The 22,538-nt window shown below is 41.0% G+C and overlaps 2 protein-coding genes across 3 annotated transcripts in view; one reads left to right on the forward strand and one right to left on the reverse strand.

The window, feature by feature from the left end:
* Positions 1-13,251, forward strand: part of pik3c2g (phosphatidylinositol-4-phosphate 3-kinase catalytic subunit type 2 gamma) — a 23,093-nt gene extending 9,842 nt beyond the window's left edge. Inside the window, 21 exon segments of the mRNA XM_034685035.1 lie at positions 41-155; positions 629-762; positions 876-1,064; positions 1,286-1,379; positions 2,926-3,020; positions 3,281-3,461; positions 3,546-3,653; positions 3,757-3,799; positions 3,802-3,848; positions 5,010-5,139; positions 5,239-5,373; positions 5,478-5,649; positions 5,736-5,892; positions 5,988-6,097; positions 7,183-7,351; positions 8,596-8,714; positions 8,806-8,902; positions 8,987-9,050; positions 9,426-9,505; positions 10,258-10,383; positions 11,707-13,251. Coding sequence (XP_034540926.1) covers positions 41-155; positions 629-762; positions 876-1,064; positions 1,286-1,379; positions 2,926-3,020; positions 3,281-3,461; positions 3,546-3,653; positions 3,757-3,799; positions 3,802-3,848; positions 5,010-5,139; positions 5,239-5,373; positions 5,478-5,649; positions 5,736-5,892; positions 5,988-6,097; positions 7,183-7,351; positions 8,596-8,714; positions 8,806-8,902; positions 8,987-9,050; positions 9,426-9,505; positions 10,258-10,383; positions 11,707-11,859 — 2,518 coding nt within the window. The 3' untranslated portion in view covers positions 11,860-13,251.
* The window catches only part of LOC117813958 (1-phosphatidylinositol 4,5-bisphosphate phosphodiesterase zeta-1-like), a 20,472-nt gene continuing 11,174 nt past the window's right edge, over positions 13,241-22,538 (reverse strand). For both annotated transcript variants that reach the window (XM_034685037.1, XM_034685036.1), the window contains 4 exons: positions 20,826-20,998; positions 17,898-18,024; positions 13,715-13,864; positions 13,241-13,463 (listed from right to left, as the gene is read on the reverse strand). In XM_034685037.1, coding sequence (XP_034540928.1) covers positions 13,381-13,463; positions 13,715-13,864; positions 17,898-18,024; positions 20,826-20,998 — 533 coding nt within the window. In that variant the 3' untranslated portion in view covers positions 13,241-13,380. The remainder of the gene's footprint in view (positions 13,464-13,714; positions 13,865-17,897; positions 18,025-20,825; positions 20,999-22,538) is intronic.

The following is a 22,538-nucleotide window of genomic DNA, read 5'->3' on the forward strand; positions in this document are numbered from 1 at the left end:
AGGAATAATTAGTGACACAGTATTCCTACTCTGTGTTTAGGAGTCTGGTTATGGGGACCGTTCTGCTCAGCTTGTCCCTGCTGGCTGAGCTTCCTTCTCCTCCGTCTCCTGCCCTCTTTGACGGCCACAGACAAGCAACCGGTGTCATAATGCAGGTCAGTAACACAGGACATTCTCCCCCCCTGTAGATCCAAACACAAATAACACCACTTTACCTCCACAATCACACATTCTCCTGTTATTCCCCAGCTCAGAGACAGTTTCTTCCGAGAGCCATCACAACACTAAACACCCACAAATAGCTGCCATGAACAATCCCCTCATGTGCAATACTTATATTTATAACTGTGCAATAATATTCATGTCAAGTGCAATATCAGGAACTGTGAAAACTTTTCATATATGTGCAATATCTTAAATCCAAATACCTCTTCTCCAGACCTGACTGTATATATTCGACATCTGATTTATATTATTACTATATTTATGTCTTTTATACATATTTTATGTATATTTTCTACCTGTTTTTATTTTATTTGTATGTATTACATGCACCTTCAGGAGCAGCGCTAATAACTTCATTGTGCACCTGACAATGACAAATAAAGGCTATTCTTTTCTATTCTAGCTTGAGTTTGAAGATCAGACAGAGTGGAGGTATCAGAGGCCCATCGCACTCCCTGGCTCAGCCATTTTTACTCAACCCTGTGAGGAGTTGCAAAAAAAAATGCTGGATGTTTCTAAGAAACACTGCCTCTGCTTGTAAGTACAAATAGATACACACCCTATGACCTGCCATGACTGTGCAGGTTTTGTATTGCATTTCTTAAGGGCGGTTTCAATTCTTGTTTTTCTTGCCCCTTTCTCACACCTAGTCTTACACCAAATGAGAAGTCTTTCCTCTGGACGAAGCGTTACTGTAGTGACAAAGCCAGCACTTTCCTCCACCTGCTGCTGGGTGGAGCCCCCCAATGGCAGCCAGAAGACTTGACAGAAATCTACACGATTGTGGAAAACTGGCCCATCCATCAACCTGAAGAGGCCCTCTTCCTGCTCAGTAACAGGTTTGTTACTTATACAGTCTTATTCAAATATAGAAACAGACATTATGCAAAGCACTAGTCAGGACAAACAAGAAGGCATCATGCAGCACATGGCGAAAGGCTTATTGTTCCAACTAATAAAGGAATAATCTGTCTCAATGTCATGCTGATAAAAGCAGTTTACAATAACAAAACTTCTGTAGAAGGCCTTACTCACAAGTATCTTTATACATCTTTTTCAGTTTTCATGATCAAACTGTGAGGAGAGCAGCGGTTCAGTTCTTTGAGCAGATACCAGATGGGGAGCTGGAGCTCTTTCTGCCACAGCTGGTCCAGGTAAGCACACTATCATACATCATGAACTGAAAACATCTTTTAGTTTTTTTACATGCCACACTCTTCTCTTTATCATACTCATTATAATCTGTGCCTTTAGGAATTGTTTATTTGTCAGGCCTATGATTAAAGTTATTATTATCCCCAATGTTTGAAAGGATTGTCTCATAAGATAAAGACCATCCCTGACTTTCAGGGTCCTCCTGTAATAGCATCCAGGGATATAGACTCATGTTTCTCAACTGCTGGGTTAGGACCCAAAATGGATCATGAATAACAATCTCAGAGATTTGGATCATCGTTGTCTTTGAGAACGAGGTGGTGGTTCCTGAGGCTTTACCAGTTGAGAACCACTGTTATTTATCTAATCACCCCATTATCCATATTTAGTTTAGTTTAGTTTAACTCACATAGTCAGCTGTTTTCTAGTCTGTCCTCATGTTGTTGTTGTTGCATCTTGTTTTTTATTCTGTATTTGTTGTTGGTGTATTGTTGTCTGTCGTTTATTTGCACTTGCACTGCTTTGCACCTGCCATGTGAGAAAACGCAATTTCGTTCAGCTGTATACAAGCTATTCTGCGGTGGCCCTGAAGGACAAAACAAATTTACAAAAGATGAAACACTTTCACAAGTTGGAGACATTTAGATTCGGAAAACATTTTTACATTTTATTAAACAAAATTACATCAGCAAAACACTTTAACCAAGGCCAAAACAAATTTGAATTTAAGGAAACAAATTTACAAAGATGAACACTTTGCAAAGTTCGAGACAATTTTACAAACGACGGAAAATTATTACCATTTCTGAAACAAATTAACATTTCAATTTTACAGAAAGGGATTGTACCAAGTGATCCGGAAGTGATCCAGTGAGGGGTCATTTAGTTTGTTTTGATGGAGATAAACCACATAGCCTCAGGCTAAACGGAGTCCGGCTAAAGGAGACAAACTAAAAGGAGTCACACTCAACAGTAAAAGTGTTCCGTCGTTTGTAAAATGTCTCCAACTTTGTAAAAGTGTTTCATCTTTTGTAAATTTGCTTTGTCCTTCAGGGCCACCGTACTATCAAGATGAATGACAATAAAGTCTGTCTTGACTTGTCTTGACCTCTAGACTAATTTCCACACATAGGGTTAGCTAACCCTAGGACAGTTTGACATAATAATTTGAATGATTTAAGTAGTATGCACACTCAGTGGTGCATCTTCTCTCTTTGATACAAACAGTGTGCAACACCAGCCAACCTCAGCTCAGAAAAGTTTGCTTATGTCAACAAAGCCCAAATGAGAAACATTCAGGGAGTACTAAAAACATTTAAATGTAACCTTGTGAAGCCCATGTAGCCAAACAGAAATGTAGGCAATGTAAAAGAAACACTGAGGTCATCATTTACAGGACAATTCATTAACAGAGGTCTTTAAAGAAACTTGAATTTAGTCAAACTTATATTTTCTGTAACAGCTCAAATGGTACTTTTAGGGAAACATGCTTTAAATAAAGGGATAGGTGGCACGCATTTTTGTAACAGTCCCCCTGTCCTGCAGGCTCTTAAGAGTGAGTGGAAGTTGGATGGAGCTCTGGTGATGATGCTTTTGGAGAGATCCCTGAAGAGCATACGGATCGCCCAGCAGCTCTACTGGTGAGCTGTACAGTCACACAGCAGAGTGTCGTTTTGGGGATCATAGATAACATGTCTGCTGCCACTTGAAGATCGCACTGATATCTCATTTGGGTTTATTACATTTAGGAACTTTTCAATCACCAGTATGTTAGTGAAGGAACTAATCTATGGTCACCCTACCTAATGTAGCATTCATTTATATTTTGTGTATTTTATTGTTAACGTGTGTATGTTTAGTGGAATTTTATCCCAGTTATTAACATTAAGCATGCTGATAGGCTCCTGGAGGATGCCCACAATGACCCATACTATCAGAGCTGGTTCAGTAAGGTTCAGGCAGCCCTGCAGCACTGCTGTGGTCGGGCACTGAGACAGGAGCTGGAGCTAGAAACCCGCCTGGTGTCTGTCCTCATGCAGGTGGCTGAGAAGGTCCGAACTGCTGAAAAGGCTCGACGTAAGGTCCAGTATGGATAAATACTCATAATCCTCCATCATGCAATACAAGTCTTTGCCTGTTAATCTCATTTGAGTAATTCCATGCAGAATATTTTAATGAAAGAGAAACTGAAGATCAATAACTTCTTCAAAGATGGGATCAGCTGCTGTCTACCTCTGGATCCCGCTGTACATATTAAAGCATTGGACGTGGATGTAAGAATGTCACATAACATATTTGAGCTATTTACACCATCACTGGAGTTTAATGTGCACACAGTTATATTTGAGAGTGCTTACTCCTGATGTGTTACAACAGGCCTGCAGGTTTTACAACTCAAATGCTGCTCCTCTGGGGATCTCATCATCTGCTCTGATCCTCTGGCGAAGAATGTCAGTGTCATCTGCAAGGTTTGTAGATTGAATGCACACATCCAACAACATGTTAATTCAAGCTTTGTCTTACTTTACTTTCTGAGGGTTGCTAATGTGAGTGCTTTAACTTAACTTGACATAAATTGCTTGTTCCAGCCTGATAAATATCACCCGCTCTTAAAGAGGTACGCCTTAATAATCTGGTATACGCTCTAATAATCAGTGCCGGCTTTTAAATTTCCACTTGCGCGGTTTAAATCCTCTCGTCAGAAATCAACAGAGCAAAATATTTTTAAAATGTATCAGTTTAATCATTCGGTATATATATATTTTATTATGTATATATGTACAGTTGTGCTCATAAGTTTACATACCCTGGCAGAATTTATGATCTCTTGTGTAGTTTCTGTTGTCATTATGATATAAAAAGAGGTAAACACAGTTGTTTGACGATAAATGGCTTCACCTAACCACTAACCATGGGTGAAAAAAAAATTTTCTCTTATCATTCCTATTCTCTGAAAAATGTCCCAAAAAAATCACAAATTCTGCCAGGGTATGTAAACTTATGAGCACAACTGTATATTTGGGGGCGGCAGTAGCTCAGTCCACTTGGCTTGGGAACCGGAGGGTCGCTGGTTCGAGTCCCAGTGTGGACATAGTTTGGCAAGTGGACTGGTGGCTGGAGAGATACTGGTTCACTTGCCTGGGCTCTGCAGAGGGGCCCTTGAGCAAGGCACATAACCCCCAACTGCTCGGGGTGCGCTGGTTGATGGCAGCATCCTCACTCTGACACTCTCCTAAGTGCATGTCCACTGCATGTTTGTGCATAAAAAAATGTATATACCAACTGTGTGTGTAGCATGTCCCAAAAAAATAACACGAGTGGATTGTAACAATAATCACTCTGTTGTTATAAATATCTCTATACTGTGACATGCTGAGGGCATGACCTCACATGAAGTTTAATCATGAGGAAGCTTCCTCCTAACACATATACATCCCATGACTTGTATAAGAGATGCAGATGGTTTATTATTTATCATGGTATGATATATAGTATGATAAAATTAGGTTTGCTTATTTTCTGTGTTTCGTATGATGTCACACATTACTGCCAGACACATGTCTCAATAAGTCAATAATCAACCATTTAAAGTAAACACCTTTCATTACTCTGTTAACTGTGTTGTTCAGACGGGAGACAACCTGCAGCAGGACATGCTGGTTCTTCAGATCGTCCGTGTGATGGACAGGATTTGGCTCCAGGAGGGGCTGGACATGCAAATGATCATCTACAGATGTCTCTCTACAGGCAGAGCTCAGGGTCAGTGTATTTAGGATGCATTTTAACATTTCCTCTGTCTTTTTTTACTCTGTGGTTAAGAGTTGAGGTTTCCCTACATTTATTCTTTGCTTCTGTTAGGCTTGATGGAGTTGGTTCCAGAAGCAGTGACACTGGGGAAAATTCACCAGGAGTGGGGTTTAGGTGGCACCCTGCGAGAGGACACTTTGGAGAAATGGTTCCACATGTGGAACAGAACTAAGGAGGACTATGAAAGGTTAAAACCTCTTATAAAATAGTATGCCTGTCTGTGTTACTTGGGTGAAGTATTTCAGTTACATGTTGTGACTCTCCTGCTGTGTGTTTGTGTGTGTGTGTGCAGGCTGTGAATAACTTCCTTCAGTCATGTGCAGGGTGGTGTGTTGCCACCTTTATTCTTGGGATCTGCGACCGCCACAATGACAACATCATGTTGAAACACAGTGGACACATGTTTCACATCGACTTTGGCAAGATTATGGGCAACGCACAGAAGTTTGGAAGTTTTAAAAGGTACGCTGTCATAACAGTGAGCAGCATTTAGACAGTGAAGTGAGCAGGTTACAGAAGACTGTAAAAGTGCTATTTTTTTATTACAGAGACCGATCCCCATTCATCTTCACATCTGAGATGCAGCACTTCATCACAGGTGGGGGACAGAAGCCTCAACGCCTGCATCGCTTTGTGGAGGTTTGCTGTGAAGCTTACAACATCATCAGAAGGCGCTCTGCCCTGATACTCAGCCTGCTGGAGCTGGTGAGACAGATTAACAGATTAACACCACAAAAAACAAGCACCTCCATATAAAAAAGATTTCAAAAACAACACATTCATGAGTTTGTCGTTCCCAGATGCTATGTGCAGGAATGCCAGAGCTGAAAGACTCCAATGACCTGCAGTACGTCCAGAACAACCTGAGACCTCATGACACCGACCTGGAAGCCACATCCTACTTTACAAAGTAAACTAATGCAAATCTCACACATATACACACTTTAACTAAGTCTTAATACACTGCAATTAATACAAAATGCAGCAGCTAGAGTTTTAACGAAGACCAGAAGGAGAGAACACATCACACCTATTGTAAAATCTTTACATTGGCCTCCTGTTTCTTTTCGTATTGATTTTAAAGTTGTTTTACTAGTTTTTAAGGCACTGCATGGCCTCGCAGCAGACTACATCTCAGAGATGCTTTTAGTGTATAAACCAGGAAGGCGTCTCAGATCCTCCATCTCCGCTCTTTCAGTTGTTCCTAAGAGGAGAACAAAAACATTTGGTGATGCTGCTTTCAGCCACTACGCTTCTAAACTATGGAACAGCCTGCCGTAGGATCTGAGAGGAGCTGACAGAGATAATGAGACTTTAAAAAGTAAATTAAAATCGTATTTATTCAGTCTGGCTTTTATGTAGGGTTTAACAATGTTATTATTTACCTTTTACTATAATATTCATTTAAATGTTGCTTTATTATGTTAGTAATTTTAACTGCTATCTTATTCTATATTTATTTATTTATTTATTTGTTTGTTTATTCATCCATTTATTTATTTTAATTTATCTATTCAGTTTTATTGATATTTTTAGCCTTAGTTTTATTTTCGACTCTTATCCTTACCCTTTTGAAATCTATTTATTTTAAGTATTTGTATTCTTAATTTTGATGCTTTAACTTATTTTAATTACACATATTTTATTTTTGGTGTGCATTAGTCTCTATTTTATTATGTTATTCTTATTTTTAATTTTGATTCTTATTTTTTATCATTGTTATTATTGTTATCATTATCATTATCATTATCATTATCATTATTATTATTATTATTATTATTATTATTATTATTATTATCTTCCCCTAATATGTCTTGCCATTGTTTTATTTCTGCTTCTTTCTTGTTTTCAATCACTGTAAAGAACTTTGGGTTGCATTTGATTTGTATGAAAGGTGCCATATAAATAAAAATTGATTGATTAATACACTGCTTTCTGTCTGCCACAGTATAAATGTTCTTTCCACACTAACTGTTTGAATATTTCATGATGCAGGAAGATAAAGGAAAGCATGGGGTGTGTTGCAGTCAAGTTTAACTTCCTGACACATGCTATGGCTCAAGGGAAGAAACCAGAACCACATACCCGGGATGGCAACCCGGCTCCCAGCACCAACATCCAAGAAGCAGTCATACAGGGATACTCCAGCAAGACAAAAGATGTGGTGAGGACACATGTCACTCTTTCTGCTGTTGATATTAAGATACAAAACGGTGGCACCAGTGTTTGTTTTATAACAAAATGTATGTCCCAATCTCAATGTCCTCCCTGAGCTCTTCTTGACTTAATTAACGTCACCTGGAAAGTGATTGAGGGCAGGAGGCTGTAAGGGCTCAAAACCGATGAACTAGAATAGGACAGCATTTTGAGACTTCTCATGTAACCTGCATGACGTCATGAAGCTCACCTTAGCGATATCAGGAGTTTTTATTGCACAATTTTTACTTTCCTCAAATTCAAGGCGCTTAAGGGATGACTGACTACCATGTGATCCAGGCTCTCACCATACAGACTGCTTAACCACAACATTTAAAATATATTAATAGGCTATATAATTATGTTATATAAATTGTATTGGAAGATGTTGTGAAGATGAATAGATTAAGGCGGTTTTCTTTATTTATACTTACAGGCAAACTTTTTTACCTGTAAATTTCATTGCAACTTTCATGCTTCTTTTTTACGGTCTCCCTTTTTTTTAATTTCCATGTTGCGTCGTTTGTTTACCTTTCCATGCTCACAGGCTTCCCCTGGGAATCATGTGTTTCACGTCACAATGTTATGAACTATTGGTAATTCCCTTACACTAAGTATGCAAAAATGCCCACTTACGGAAAGGGGGCATAAAGGGCTCAAAAAGTCAGAGAGAGATCCCTCACACACTTGATGATTTGACGGTGGGCTCTAAGCCCTCATGGACTTAGCGGGAACGCACCTCAAAGAAAGTGAGTACTTGAGGGTGGACATTGAGATTGGACCTGAGATAGAAAATGTGTCTAATGCATCACAGAGCTTTGTATTTGATCCAACTAGCAAGGGGAGCACTTGCTTCATGGCCTTCAGTGTTGCACTATGTTTAGAGTCTGTCCTTCCCTCTTAAACTTTATATGTAGATGACTTTTCTGATCAAAGAGCAGTGAAATACCAACGAACATTGTGACACTTTACTTGAGTGTAAACAGTTTTTTTGGGCAGTGATAGAGCGCCTTGTCAGTCAAAAGAAGTACAGAGATTTCCCAGTCACTCAGATTCAGCCTGTAGCAGAGTTAGTGACAATGACAAGTGTCGTTCCTTCAGGCATGTGCGTAAAGCTAATAGAAATACAGTCTTCCAGGAGATTAGTGAGGCTATGAAGGTGTGTCATTCACCCTATGTCCTAACGGAACATCCGGTGTGTTTGAATTGCAGATCTATGACCTGAGAGTAACCATCCATGACGGTTATCTGAACAGAGAAAAGACTTATGGGCAGTTTGAGCTGATCCATAAACAGCTGCAGAAATACTTCATCGAATCTATGCTGCCTCAGTGAGTGGAGAAACAAGCATTCACACTCAACTTACTTCTCACAGCTAAGCTTTATCTGTCACACTCATGGTGCATGTCTTCTCCCCTACAGGTTTCCAAGCTGGTATCAGATGTCATTCACCCCGTCCAGGAGGATGTCTCTGCTGAATAAATACCTAAAACAGCTTTTTGAAGGACCCTGCAAGGGAGTGAGTTCCCCTCATCACTGGTTTATTTCTTCCTCTGATCGTGTGTTATAACTCACTCTAACTGCATTGCTCTGTTGCCTACAGAATGAATATGTGTGCAGCTTGTTCCTGGACGGCCCCAGTATCATGCAAGACGCAGTAGTGACAGGTAATTTATGACTCTTTTTAAGAATGCACACATCATGCTTAATGTAATATTTAATACTTAAAGACTTCTCCTGTTTTTTGTCTTAAAGAAAAATCTTGCTTAGTCTTACATAAAAACTGTTCTGCTGTGCCTTGCTTGTTCTTGCTCGATGAGTCTGTAGGGACCTGGGTTGGGAACTGGAGGGTCACAATTTCAAGTCCTATCCTAAGTTTGAAAATTAGGCTGGTAGCTGGAGAGGTGCCAATTCACTTTCTGGGCACTGCTGCAGTGCCCTTGAACAACGCACCGAATCCCCAACTGTTGGGCAGCTCCTCTTGTTTGTACATTTTTTAAAACATTTGAAATTACAAGTTCTGATATGCTGATATTTTGCAGGAGCCTGTCCTCAGATCCAACTCTACATTTCTTACTCTGACTGTAAGCTCGCAGTTTTGGTAAAGCACCTGAAAAACATTGTGAGTTTCCTTCCCTCTTAGCTCTGATTGTAACATTCAACAAGACTCTATTATTCATGGTATATACACTACCAGTCGAAAGTTTTAGAACACCCCAATTTTTCCACTTTTTTATTGAAATCAAAGCAGTTCATGTCCATTGAATAGCTTTAAATGGTACAAAAATAAGTGGTGAACTGCCAGAGGTAAAAAAAGAAAGCGTAAGATTACCCAAAACTGAAAAAAGAATGTACATTTCAGAATTATATGAAAGGCCTTTTTCAGGGATCAAGAAATGGGTTGCTGTTCTGCAGCAATTGAGGTTAGTCAAGCCTTGAAAGTTGTTGCTGCCAATTCTTAGAGGCGTCCCAACTGTCCTTGATTACTTCCAACTCCCTCTGTCTGCATAAAAGTAGTGTTGGAACACACTATGGTACCATACCCTCGTGAGCAATATTTGAACAGTCTTGTACTCCAGAAAGTAATGTGTTGCTTAATAAATGGTGGCTACTTCAATGAGTCAAAAGTTTAGACTACATTTTGGTTTATGAATTGATTCCATGATTAATTTTTGAAATTCAATTTTTTATTTGTTCGATGTTTTCATTTCAGAGCACAATAAGACATTGAACTGCATCATTTTCAATAAAAAACTTGAAAAATTTGGGTGTTCTAAAACGCTTGACCAGTAGTGTACATTGTTTCTTTAACTACTTACAGGGGTGTATTCACCTGTAAACTTTCCCTCCCTGCATTTTTTCCACTTTCAACAGAAACTTGCAAACGGCTCTAACCCTGACGCCTACGTGGTCACACACCTGAGACCAGACCCTCAGCAGCGCTCTAAGAAGAAGACTAAAGTGGTCCGCAATAATGACAACCCGACCTTCAATGAACTGGTACAAACCTTCTGTCCTACCTTCAGTCTATGATCCAGCACAGTCATAGCATCCTCTGGTTTTGTTTGTTGGATGGCTCACAGGTTAAAGAGGCTCATGTGCTTTTGCATGCAGCTATTTCAAACACAGTCAGATCTGAACTGAAGTATTCAGTAAACTGAAGTATTTTTTTCTCTTGTCTTTTAATTGCTCCGAGTCCTTTGGGAGCAATTCATCAGACAAAATTAAATTTCTCAATTCTTTTGCAGAAGATTTTGTAATGGGATGACACCCTTTTTCTTGAGACCCTTGATTGTTTAAGGAGAAAGCACAAGAAGAGCAAAAAAAAGGACAGACAGAAGCATATTATGTATTATGGATGGATAGCACACCCTGCTCGATTTTGACTGAACATTGGTTGAAACCATAGACTGTATAAAATATGGATGTAGTATCCGTGACGTCACCCATCTGTTCCTGAGCGCTGTTTTGAAGCCAATCGACAGCGGCAGCCATATTGAAAATGCAGAACTCAACCAGGCAGAGTGTGACGTAAAGGGGGCGGAGTTTGAGCCTCTTACCCAACAGCTATGTGTTCCCGACTGGGAGTCAAGTCAGTCATGTCCTTATTTGGGCAAAACTTGTAATCTTAATATCTTCTGAACCGTCGCCTTAGAAAAAGATTCACCCCCCGTGCATGCCGATAGAGATAAGCTACGTAGGGCCAAGCTGTTTTTTGAACCAGGCTGAGAACATGTTTATTAATGCTCCAAAGATCGTCTTTTTTGAATTGGTGTCTATGTGGTTTCCGGTGTTTCTGCAGCCAGCCTCAAGCTGATTCTCAATGAACTGCAGTTTATAACACTTCAGCATGGGCTTCATAGTTTGAGACCGGAGGTTGCCGCTTGGTTGAAACATTACTCAGATGTATTCTTGATGTTTAAAAGGGACTCAAAAGATCCCTTTTCTTTATTCAGTATAAAACAAAAAGTATTTTTGAGATAATGTGCTGCCCCTAAATGTTTTCTAAAATACACTCTGACTTTGCTTAATGTTCTCTTTTATTGCAAGAAGCTCTGCCTGCAGCACTCCTCTCCTGGCTTTGTGAGTCTGATGTAATCCTGGCCATTGAACCCTGCCAAGAGCGACCAGTAGCTTCCAACATACTTAACAGCCTCTCTCTAGAAAATTAAAACCTTAATGGAATAAAGTAGAAGGAAACTGAAGAATAGAAATAAATGAAAAAAGAGCCAAAGTTCAGAAAAAGAAATGTCCTTAAATGACAGGATGTTCTGACTGCAGAGCTGTTCGATGACTAAAGACACCTCCTCTCTTTATCCACAGCTGGAGTACAGTAATGTCCCCATGCTGTATGGGATGGTACTGGAAGTAACCGTGAAAAGCAAGAAGAATTTTGTGGCTGCAACCAACATAAGGCTGGAGAAGGAAAGGCTTGACAAGGAAATCTGGTTTCCCCTTGGAAACTGCGCAATCTAACCTCAGAGAGGTGCACTTAATGCCCCCTGCCAGCAGAGGGGGCAAAGACTCTGAGTACAGAAATGACCAAAGCTCTCTCAGACTGGGAGAGAGAGAGAGAGAGAGAGAAGGAACTGTGTACTGAACATATGAACATATTTATAAGATGAAACTTCACCTCAGTTCAGACCTTAAGATGCTGGCAGTGGATGAAGAGTGTGGATGATGTTAGACTTCTTACTGCGTGAGCTTCTTGTAACTTATGTGCCTGCTTTTAAATATTGATCAAATGAAAAACATTTGTCGATTTGATTTTTAACCTTGATGATGGATGAAGGAAAAACAATAACTTTTGTTAGCATATTTGCACTTCATTTTTTACTTCAAACTCTGTGTTCTTCACTGTGAGTCTAAACAGTCCCTGTAAATGTGTTTGTGTGAGACTATACGTAGATGTGAGAGATCAAACACAAGACGGTGTTTTGCTGCTAAAAGCTGAACATCTCATACCTGCCTAGACCCAGCATGTTTGTTCCTTTGGGCTGTGTCGCCCTTGACCAGTGAAATCAGAGCAGGGAGACAGGAGGAGGAGGGTGAGTCGGGGGGAGAGGGTTGAGGTGAGTGTGTGAGCGGGATGACAACTCTGCCTCTCTGGCCTGAGGGACTGAGTTAACACTCTCCCTCTCGCTCCATCTTTTTGTCTTCTCCATCAGTGGCTCTCAAGCACAGTTATGCACATGCATGCACACACAGGCGGAGGCAGACACTCACCTGTCCACACAAAATACACCTGAAAAATTCACCTCCACACACACACTGACGCACACTCACACACAGCCTCTTTCCAGGACTAAGGCTGGTCTTCATGTTATCTTAATGCCGTCCTCGTCCTGACAGGCCCGCTGACCTGTACTCTCATCCGCCTCATTGACAGGATTTAGTGAGGATAAATTTAGACTGCCCTGCACTGGATTCGGTTCAATTATGTATACCTCTTTGAATGCTATTTACATTATACCCTGCTGAGGCTCTCACAGGGAGACAGGCTTGGAAGGAAACACTGGCTGCTACTCGTTCCTAGTACTACTCATGGACTATTTATGTATCCTGGCATCACTCACCAGCTCCAGATCTAAGAGAAGGATTACATCTATTGTTTTTAGATGAATGATGATTAATCTAATAACACTATGTGATGTGCTTGGATAATATCAACTCTCCCGCAACAATCACACTTGCATCTATTATTAATTCTATTATAAGAGCCTAATATCCTACTCCTGGGATTGCTCCATTTCTTTATTTTCTCTTCATCTTTTCAGCCCTGTTGGAACCCGTTGGTCTTTTCCTCTGCAGCACAGGGGAGAAAAAGCATGTGTATTTCCTGACAATAAAAGTAGTATTTATACATAAGGACGGTATTTTTTATTTATTTATCTATTTTTGTTGTTGTTGTTGTTACTGAATCATCCACGCTTCTTTATCTGTTGGCGAAGTGTGCGTGCGTGTGTGTGTGTGTGTGTCTGATATGGTGAGCTGTTTTTAGGAACACCAAACAAAGACAAAAAGGGAGGCTGGATCCAGGCTGCATCCGTCTCGGGACCGGAGAGGCACCCAGCGGTAGCCTGGAGGTGGAGAAGGAAAGGGGACGTGAAAAGAGAGATGTATGTAAAGCTGCTAAAAATATGAACATCACTTCAATGTGTAAAAGACGGATTCATAGGACATCTCGAGCGCAGAGCAGAGACCATCAACCTTCAGTAATGCTGACACTGGAAGGGAATCCAGTGATGGTCACACAATGTCAGCTGATGTAATGTAGCTCTTCATCTGATTCTCCTCCCCCCCTCTCCCTCTTTCAGTCTGTGCAGCTCACCTTTCTTGAGGCTGGTGAAGGGCAGGCTGTACTGGCCCACAAAATCACTGCTGAGGAAGCCGGTCTGGTCTCGAACACAGAAGCGGATGTGGCAGAGCTCGGGGACTTGGATTGTGAAGCTCATGTCTGAATCCCAGTGAGGACTCAGAGCTGTCATGGTGATCAGGAAGAAAAGAAAACAATCATGGATCAACAAGCTTTTCGAAAAGAGCTGTTCTAAGGTTGGTGATAGACCCACAGAGAACAAAACCTGACTCTGTAATCTCCCAATAATCCACATAGTGTTGCTATCTTTAAGCTCAAGCTAGACAGTAGTTGGTGGACACAAAAAAAGTTACATGGAAGCAGAAATTAGACTGGACGATAAAAAAGCTTAACTCTATAAAAATGCTCATGTTGCTTTGAGTCTTGTGGATGTGTAAACTACAAAGTACTTGTAGACGTTCCTGCCTTTTCAGCTTTATCAGGGAGAATGTGTCAGGGTTGTGTTTGCAGCTTGTCAACGTTTGTCACAGTGGGTTGATGACAAAGGACCCTCATAGCCCAGGGCAAACAGTGGGAGAGTGAAGTAACACTGTAGTAGAACTAGAGACTAATAGAGGTTCTGCTGTGAGTAACTAATTTGCTTCTTTGTTCAGCTTGTAGTTGAAGAACATGAGTCGGTCATGCTTACTGCTCCATCTGGGAAGGTATTTGTGCTTTGATTGTCCTGCTCCCAATTTCGATTGGAGATTATCCATGTTGATATTGAACAGATGTTTACCATGTACGATATCTTAGTTTGGCATGTATGTGTGATAACATTTTTTTTGCAATAATAATAATAATGCATTTTATATATAGGCGCCTTTCTTGACACTCAGGGTCACCTTACAACATTAAAACAAACAGAGTTTAAATGACAAACAGTAAATAAAATACAATTTAAAAAGTTTTAAGTGAATGGACAGTGGAGTTGTGGTCAGATGGAGTGAACCAGTTTAAACAGATGAGTTTTGAGTTTGGATTTAAAATGTGGGAGTGAGTCAGTGTTACGGAGAGAGTTCCAGAGCTGGGGAGCAGAGCGGCTGAAGGCTCTGCTCCCCATGGTAACAAGGCGAGCAGGGGGGACAGTGAGGTGGATGGAGGAGGAGGATCTGAGGGTGCGGACGGGTGTGGAAGTATGGAGGAGGTCAGAGAGATATGGAGGGGCAAGGTTGTGTATGGATTTGAAGGTGAGGAGAAGTATTTTGTAGTTGATCCGGTCTGTGATGGGGAGCCAGTGGAGCTGTTGCAGGATGGGTGTGATGTGGTGGATGGAGGCAGTGCATGTGATGATACGGGCGATAGCACTTAAAACAAAATACAGCTGAGGCTGATGGGAGTGTCGATGGATTTGCAGGTATTTGGATTATAATCAGACTTGCTAGAGGGACTGGAAGCAAGGTTAGTTGAACCTATAGACTGTCCATGAAAACATTTATCAGACCACAGATCTTTTTCCTATCATGGTGACAGTACATGACAAGTGTAGTTCAGGTGCAGTTTTACTGTTTTAAAATGAGGAGAGCAAACATACAGAACTAATGAGTCCTCTCTGCTGCTGCTCTACATCGTGTTCTGATTCAAAACATTTTTTCAGAAGCTCCTCTGCCACGTCCGAGTTTTAATTTAAATGCACAATTAATTTGTATTCAGTGACCTTATCTGTTTCATAGTGTGAAACCATTTTATGATTTATGCCCATGCATAAGTGCTCCGCCCTCCAGGACTCGTGCTATCTCTCCCTCTCTCCCACTCTGTCTCAGCTCAGCAGCAATCCGGCGCTGGATCCCATCAATTTGTCTTGATATGAAATTCATTGTCGCGTTTGCATTTTTATGGACAAAAACCTCCAATTCACATGCACCATACTCTACTGTATGTTCTGTGGTGAGCATCTGCTGAGCTGTGTGAAGTCTGACAGGAATCTTGACAGCTATGGGAATAGCCTCCACATTTTTAAGTTGTAGCAAATTCAAAACTCACATATCCACTCAAAATAAAACACTAGCCTAGTGGCTATGCTGTTGGTAAAATGTTACCACTATCTGAAAAAAATCAGTGTGTATGAGAATCAAAGTGATGCTAAGAACTACACTTCACTTAAGCACAGTTTGACTGTCAGCTCCATGTTTCCAGTCATAGCTTTAGTGCATGACAGACTCTGCTTCAAAGGAAATCCACTTCTACATTTTGAAGAAACTCATCAGCACATTTCTCCTCAGAAGCCCAACAGCAGCTTACTGGGGAATGGATTTAAAAGAGAAAAAATAACTGATGCCACGAAATATTGCTGTCATAGTGAACTGTCACAGAGAACTGTAATTCCCTGTCACTTTTCAGGTGGTTTTCATGTTTTCATTTGAAGGTTTACACAGCTGTCCAGCCCAGTATGCACTAACAAGGCATGGTTTCAGATGGCATTTCAACTTGTATCTGTGAGTGTTGTTTAAAAAAAGAGAGAGATGGCAATGTTAGCCTTACAGGCAGTCCCTCAACTCATTTAGTCCAGAATGGGTCAAATGACATGAAACTTAGTCTGTTAAATGGATTATGAAGAATGAACTCTGCTGAGTGCAGCGATCCCTGACTTATCTCTGGCGCCACTAAGAAGTTGACATTTATGTTATTTTTAGTGAAAATTCTCAGAAACTTTTGAATGGATTGAGTACAGGATTTAAAGTACGGGATTTAAAACTCCTGTGAGGAGCTTTGGGTTTGTGTGGATTTTGGCACCGCCTGCGGACAAAGCAGTAAGTCTTATCTCTGCACTGATATTGTCCCATACATTATGTATTATTATCAGAACAAAAAAAACTCATCCTCCTTTCTTATTATATAAGTGCTGTTTCTTTAGCTTGCTCATCTGACACCTGCCCTGCGATTGCAGACATTATAAATAATATAGAAATATTCTTATCTCCACTGGTCTCCTTCGTCTTTGTAGGTCAAACAGGCTCATCAGTATTCATTTCAGTCTGTTTCACAACCAGTGACAAAGTCTTCACAGCAACTTTACTGTCTTTGACATTACTTCTAACTAGCACCATGACTTGGTGAAAAATATAAACAGCTGATTTCTTTCTGTATGAACAAACACCTTCAAAAGTGATGGCATTCCCATAAATCTCTACCAGGGTTCTGTATTTGGTTCCAATTAGCAAATAGATGTATGTTAAGGAGCTAAACTAAGATTACAAACATAGTAGTCAATATATCTGTTGGCATGCCAACAGTAGCATCGAGTGGCTAGCATGCTCTAGACCAGGGGTGTCAAACTCATTTCAGTTCAGGGGCCACATACAGCCCAATTTGATCTCAAGTGGGCCGGACCTGTAATATCATAACATAACCTATAAATAACAAAAACTCCAAAAAAGTACATTCTGAAAATGTTAAAACAGGTGTTGTATTTTTCGCCATGATGAGTCTCATAGTGGGGCCAAATATGATATTCTTTTAAGCCCTGAAACCTGCTGCTACACACAGAGTGTAATGTTTACAGCAAAAGAACAGATATTATAATAATGAGGAAGGCAAAGCTGATTATTATGGACCCCCCAGCTTCAGCATGAACAGTTTGCTTGCTGGACAGTGTTGTATTCAGGGGCCCAAAAAAAAAAAAACGGTCCCCGAGTGAAGACATTTGATTGTCGAACAAATTTGAAATAGCAGTTACTTTTATTGAAAGATTGCAGTTAATGCCTTCTCTGTAATTTTTTCACTTTGCAAAGTCATCCCACGGGCCGGATTGGAACCTCTGCTGGGCCCGTTTTGGCCCGCAAGCCGCATGTTTGACACCCCTTCTCTAGACTCTGTTTCACTCCTACGCTCATTATATATTGATGCATTTAAGTCACTGTTCCACAGAATTTTGTTGTTGCTACAATATGAGAATCTTTCTGTCAGTCTCTGGTCTAAATGAAGATAGATTGAAATTTGTTGATGAGCCCTCATAAAAGATAAAAGCTTCTGATGAGATCATAAAAGACAGTTTTTAGTAACTGTTTACTTTAAGGTAAAACTTTTAGCTCATCTCTTAACTTTGCAAGAAAACTATGATAAAATACATCAGGAAAGTTTTCAAAGTAAAGCTTGAAAGTCAAGTTTTGTGTGAAGAAGTCCCATTAGGGCCAAATACTGTTTGTTCTGTTGTACTTACAGTTGCCTTTGACAGTGTGTGTGTTTTTTCTCTGTGAGTCAGATGGGGTCCCATGAATTTCTACTCTGACGAAGGGGTCCAGGGCTTTGCCACTCCTGGGGACAGGTAGGTTGGACCCACTGATCACCTGTAGACACACACACAGACAGAGATGCAGTATGGATGGTTGTGTGAGGATGAAATCAATGTCAGGAGAGAACTACAGACATCAAGGGGGAACAGGAGAAAAGAAAGGAGCAGAGGGGTGTAATTACTTTGGTCTGGGGAGAGGCAGGCTTATCTGCAGTCTTCTCACACCGAGCCCTTCCCTCCTGACTCTGATCAAAGAACAAACCTGCATGTACTTATCACGACATGCCCTGCTTGGCACTGATGGAGCTTTACAATGTCCGGCCCAAAATTACAGCTCCTTCTTTCTCCTAAAGACAGCTCCAAAAAAATCCTACTTTATGCATTCACAGCCCCAGTGGTCCACTCTTCTGAGTGTTTGGAGAGATCATTTCATAAAGATCAGCTATTAAAACACAGACCATTTCTTAGCGTTGACAGTTTTATGCTAAATAGACTCATGAAAGCTCAAGGGGGAAATATTGTTTTCCTGAGCAGATGAATAATTTATTGTTCTACGATTGAAAACCCAAACCCAACCTAAGTTACAACACTGAATGCTGCCAATGACTCTAATTCCCACTGAGTGTAGAGTAGAGGCTGTAGAATTATCTCTGAAGTGATCAAATAATACAGAATGCTGATGTGAATAAATAAAGGTAAAGTTTTTCGCACCACATTCATATTTCATGCACTATGCAGGAAGATGTACAATGTGTGCATACTCCATTAGAGACCTTGTCAGATGTGCTTTAGTTTAACTTGTAAGAGTCTATACATCCTCACGAGGGGCTGTCTGAGCAAGAGCTATTTCCTTTACTCTCCTTTTATTCTGTCACTAGACAAAGCAAAGCAAAGAACCACAGTAGAGCTACTGTACACTTGCAAAACTATACAGTGACAGTTGTCAGGATGTGAACTGTTTTCGGTTTGTAGCAGGATACTTTTAAATCAGCTGCTATACCTATGACAGGCTAGGTTTTACGAGGAAACAGTCCAAGACTCACAGTAGAGGTTCAAAACATACACAGTCTTACTTAAAACGACTTAAAGCTTCTGTGGGGAGTTTTTTACTAGTTATGAAGTAGACTGAAATGAATACTGATGCCTTTAAATGACCTACAAAACCAAAAGAGAGCATTGGGAACAAGAGAGATTATATCTACAGTATATTGATAATACTGATGCTTGAAATTGCTGCTACGTGAGGGGTGTAAGGTAGCGATGGACTGCACGCTATCTCAACAGCACTTTTAGAATTTTTCACATCAAAGCTTCTTATCAAGTGATATGTTTCGCTGACAGCAGGGGGAAAATAAAAATTTTCCACTTGTTATTTCTGGTCATGCTACACGCACAGTTTGGTGTATATACATACAGTTTGATGCACAAACATGCAGTGGACATGCACATAGGGAGAGATGTCAGAGTGAGGAGCCTTGCTCAAGGGCACATCAGCAGTGCCCAGGCAAGTGAACCAGCACCTCTCCAGCCGCCAGTCAACTTGCCAAACTTCGTCCATGCTGGGACTCGAACCGGCGACCTTCCGGTTGCCAAGCCAAGCCCCTTTGGACTGAGCTAAAACTACTGTCGCCCCAAAGTGAAGTTCCCATACCGGGAGTCGAATCTGGGCCGCATGGGTGAAAACCAGAAATCCTTACCACTAGACCATATAGGAAAATTGATGCAAAGTTCCTCACAGGAGCTTTAAAGGTATGCTGATTTATTATGTTTTAGGAGACCGATTGACTCCTATGCAGTACGTCTCTGTAGCTGTGTCCCAATTCAGGTGTTGCAGCCTTCAGAGGACCCAGCCTTCTGATTACCCAGGCTTTAAAGGAGCCAGGCATCGGAGGACCCAGCCTTCGTAGCCTGAATTGAGACAGTCTGGTCTCTGGAGGATTCTCAGTTGAGTCACCAACTGGTCCTGCCTGTATGCCAGCGTCACATGGCGCTGACCCTGTCGCCTGGCAATAGGTAGGGAGTTGGCTAATGTGGTTTACTACCTGACACAGCTAGCTTCATGTAACTAATACAAACATCACCAATATTTCAAAGATCATTTAAAGTTTCAATGCGTATGTCTTTTAGAACATTTGTACAGCTCGCCGTTGAGTTGAAACCTCCTGTTAAATCCTGTGCAGCCCGGATAAAGTAGGACACATTTGTCTGCCACAGTGATGCACTCGGTCTTCAAATGCAGCCCCTGAATTGATACTTATGAGTCCTGCATGATCTCAGTTCCATACATATTCTGTGCTATACAATGTTTCAGATATCTCTTAACATTTTTTCTACTCATGAGATCTAATTGTTGTTAATATGTAATTAGACTACAAGAAGTTCAAGTGTAGCTGTTGTCCTTGTGGCACACTAGAGAGATGCTAATTAACGTTCCTTGTTTTCTGTAGTGCTTCATTACCTCTTTGTAACACTGCTTAGATATACTACATGAAAAGGTCAGCTGTGATGGTGCCTAACATGGTAAAACAATGTAAAAGGGTTGATTTATTAATTGGACCGTGTGTGTAATTGTATTAGATCACTCCTTTCCCTCCTTTCAGTTAACTTTCTTTAGGAGATGATCTAATTAAACGACAACACTCTCAGGGAGTTACATCATCTTTGGTTCAGAGCATCCCGCAAGAGAGCTTTAAATGAAGGCAACAATGGGCTCTGTTACACAATCCCTAGATTGAGAGTCATACACACACATGTACACACACATAAAACAGACACATGCAGCCTTGTAACATTACACTATAATCCATGAATCCAGCTGGAGTGGATTATTCAGCGTTCAGTGCTCTGTAGCTGTACCTTTAGCAGCAGGTGTGTGGGTTTGATGCCGTGCTGGCTACAAGCGGGATCAAAGCTCTTCTGACTGGACATGAGCACCGCCGGCTTCAGGACGTATCCACAGCCGCCGTTGTCCTGGAAACGGCCATCATTAAGGTCCATGGCCAGGCCCAGAGATTGGAAATTGAGAGCCACTGCAAAACACCACAAACAATCCTGGAACAGGGACAACAGGGAGCCGCAGAGCAGAGACAAAAAAAAAAAATGATAGGAACAAAATTGAGATGTGAAGCAGCGTGACATCTTCACTGCAACCTCTGATTTTTGAGTTTCTTTTACATTCAGCAGTGGGGAGCTCACTAGTACAATGACTTGAAATGTTTCTGCAACAGTGGTGCACGTTGCATCAGGGACACATTCAAAATCACCAACTGTGCAATGAGAGCATCTGTAGAGTTTCCTCTGCAGTGTAGAGCTTTGTACTGACGTGTGCTGCAAACACTGTCTCTAGTGTCATCAATGACTAAACTTGGATCACATGGAAAATATTGTGAGATAAGGAAGCAACAAGTTTAAGCCTGCTTAAAGGTTGAGGTTACTTTTCTGCAGGTTAAACTGTAAACACCTATAGCGTAGATACAGCATCTCACAAAAGTGAGTACACCCCTCACATTTCTTCTAAAGCTGATGCACAAGAAAGCCTGCAAACAGTTTGCTATAGACAGCAGACTAAGGACATGCATTACTGGAACCATGTATTGTGGTCTGATGAGACCAAGATAAACTTATTTGGTTCAGATGATGTCAAGCGTGTGTGGCAGCAACCAAGTGAGGAGTACAAAGACAAGTGTGTCTTGCCTACAGTCAAGCATGGTGGGAGTGTCATGGTCTGGGTCCGCATGAGTGCTGCCAGCTGGGGAGCTACAGTTCATTGAGGGAACCATGAAAGCCAACATGTACTGTGACATACTGAAGCAGAGCATGGTCCCCTCCCTTCAAAAACTGGGCCACAGGGCAGTATTCCAACATCATAACGACCCCAAACACACCTCCAAGACGGCCACTGCCTCGCTAAAGAAGCTGAGGGTAAAGGTGATGGAGTGGCCAAGCATGTCTCCAGACCTAAACCCTATTGAGCATCTGTGGGGCATCCTCAAATGAAAGGTGGAGAAGCGCAAGGTCTCTAACATCCACCAGCTCTGTGATGTCATGATAGAGGAGTAGAAGAGGGTTACATTGGCAACCTGTGAAGCTCTGGTGAACTCCATGCCCAAGAGGGTTAAGGCAGCGCTGGAAAATAATGGTGGCCAACAAAATATTGACACTTTGGGCCCAATTTGGACATTTTCACTTAGGGGTGTACTCACTTTGGTTGCCGGTTGTTTAGACATTAATGGCTGTATGTTGAGTTATTTTGAGGGGACAGTACATTTACACTGTTAAACAAGCTGTTCACTGACTACTTTACATTGTATCAAAGTGTCACTCATTTCTTCAGTGTTGTCCTATGAAAAGATATAATTAAATATTTGCAGAAATGTGAGGGGTGTACTCACTTTTGTGAGATACTGTATATATATGTCAAACTGCACCTTTAATTGTGCCCCTAACCAACAGATTGCAAAAATCTTTTGTTTATATTCTTGTTCTGTGAATGTTACAGGCTCATCTAGCTATGATGATTCCTTCCAGGATGCTGAAGTTGCCTGCAAATGTGCAGAATGCTGATCATCA

This window comes from Notolabrus celidotus, chromosome 6, assembly GCF_009762535.1.
Source record: "Notolabrus celidotus isolate fNotCel1 chromosome 6, fNotCel1.pri, whole genome shotgun sequence".
Lineage (NCBI taxonomy): Eukaryota > Metazoa > Chordata > Actinopteri > Labriformes > Labridae > Notolabrus > Notolabrus celidotus.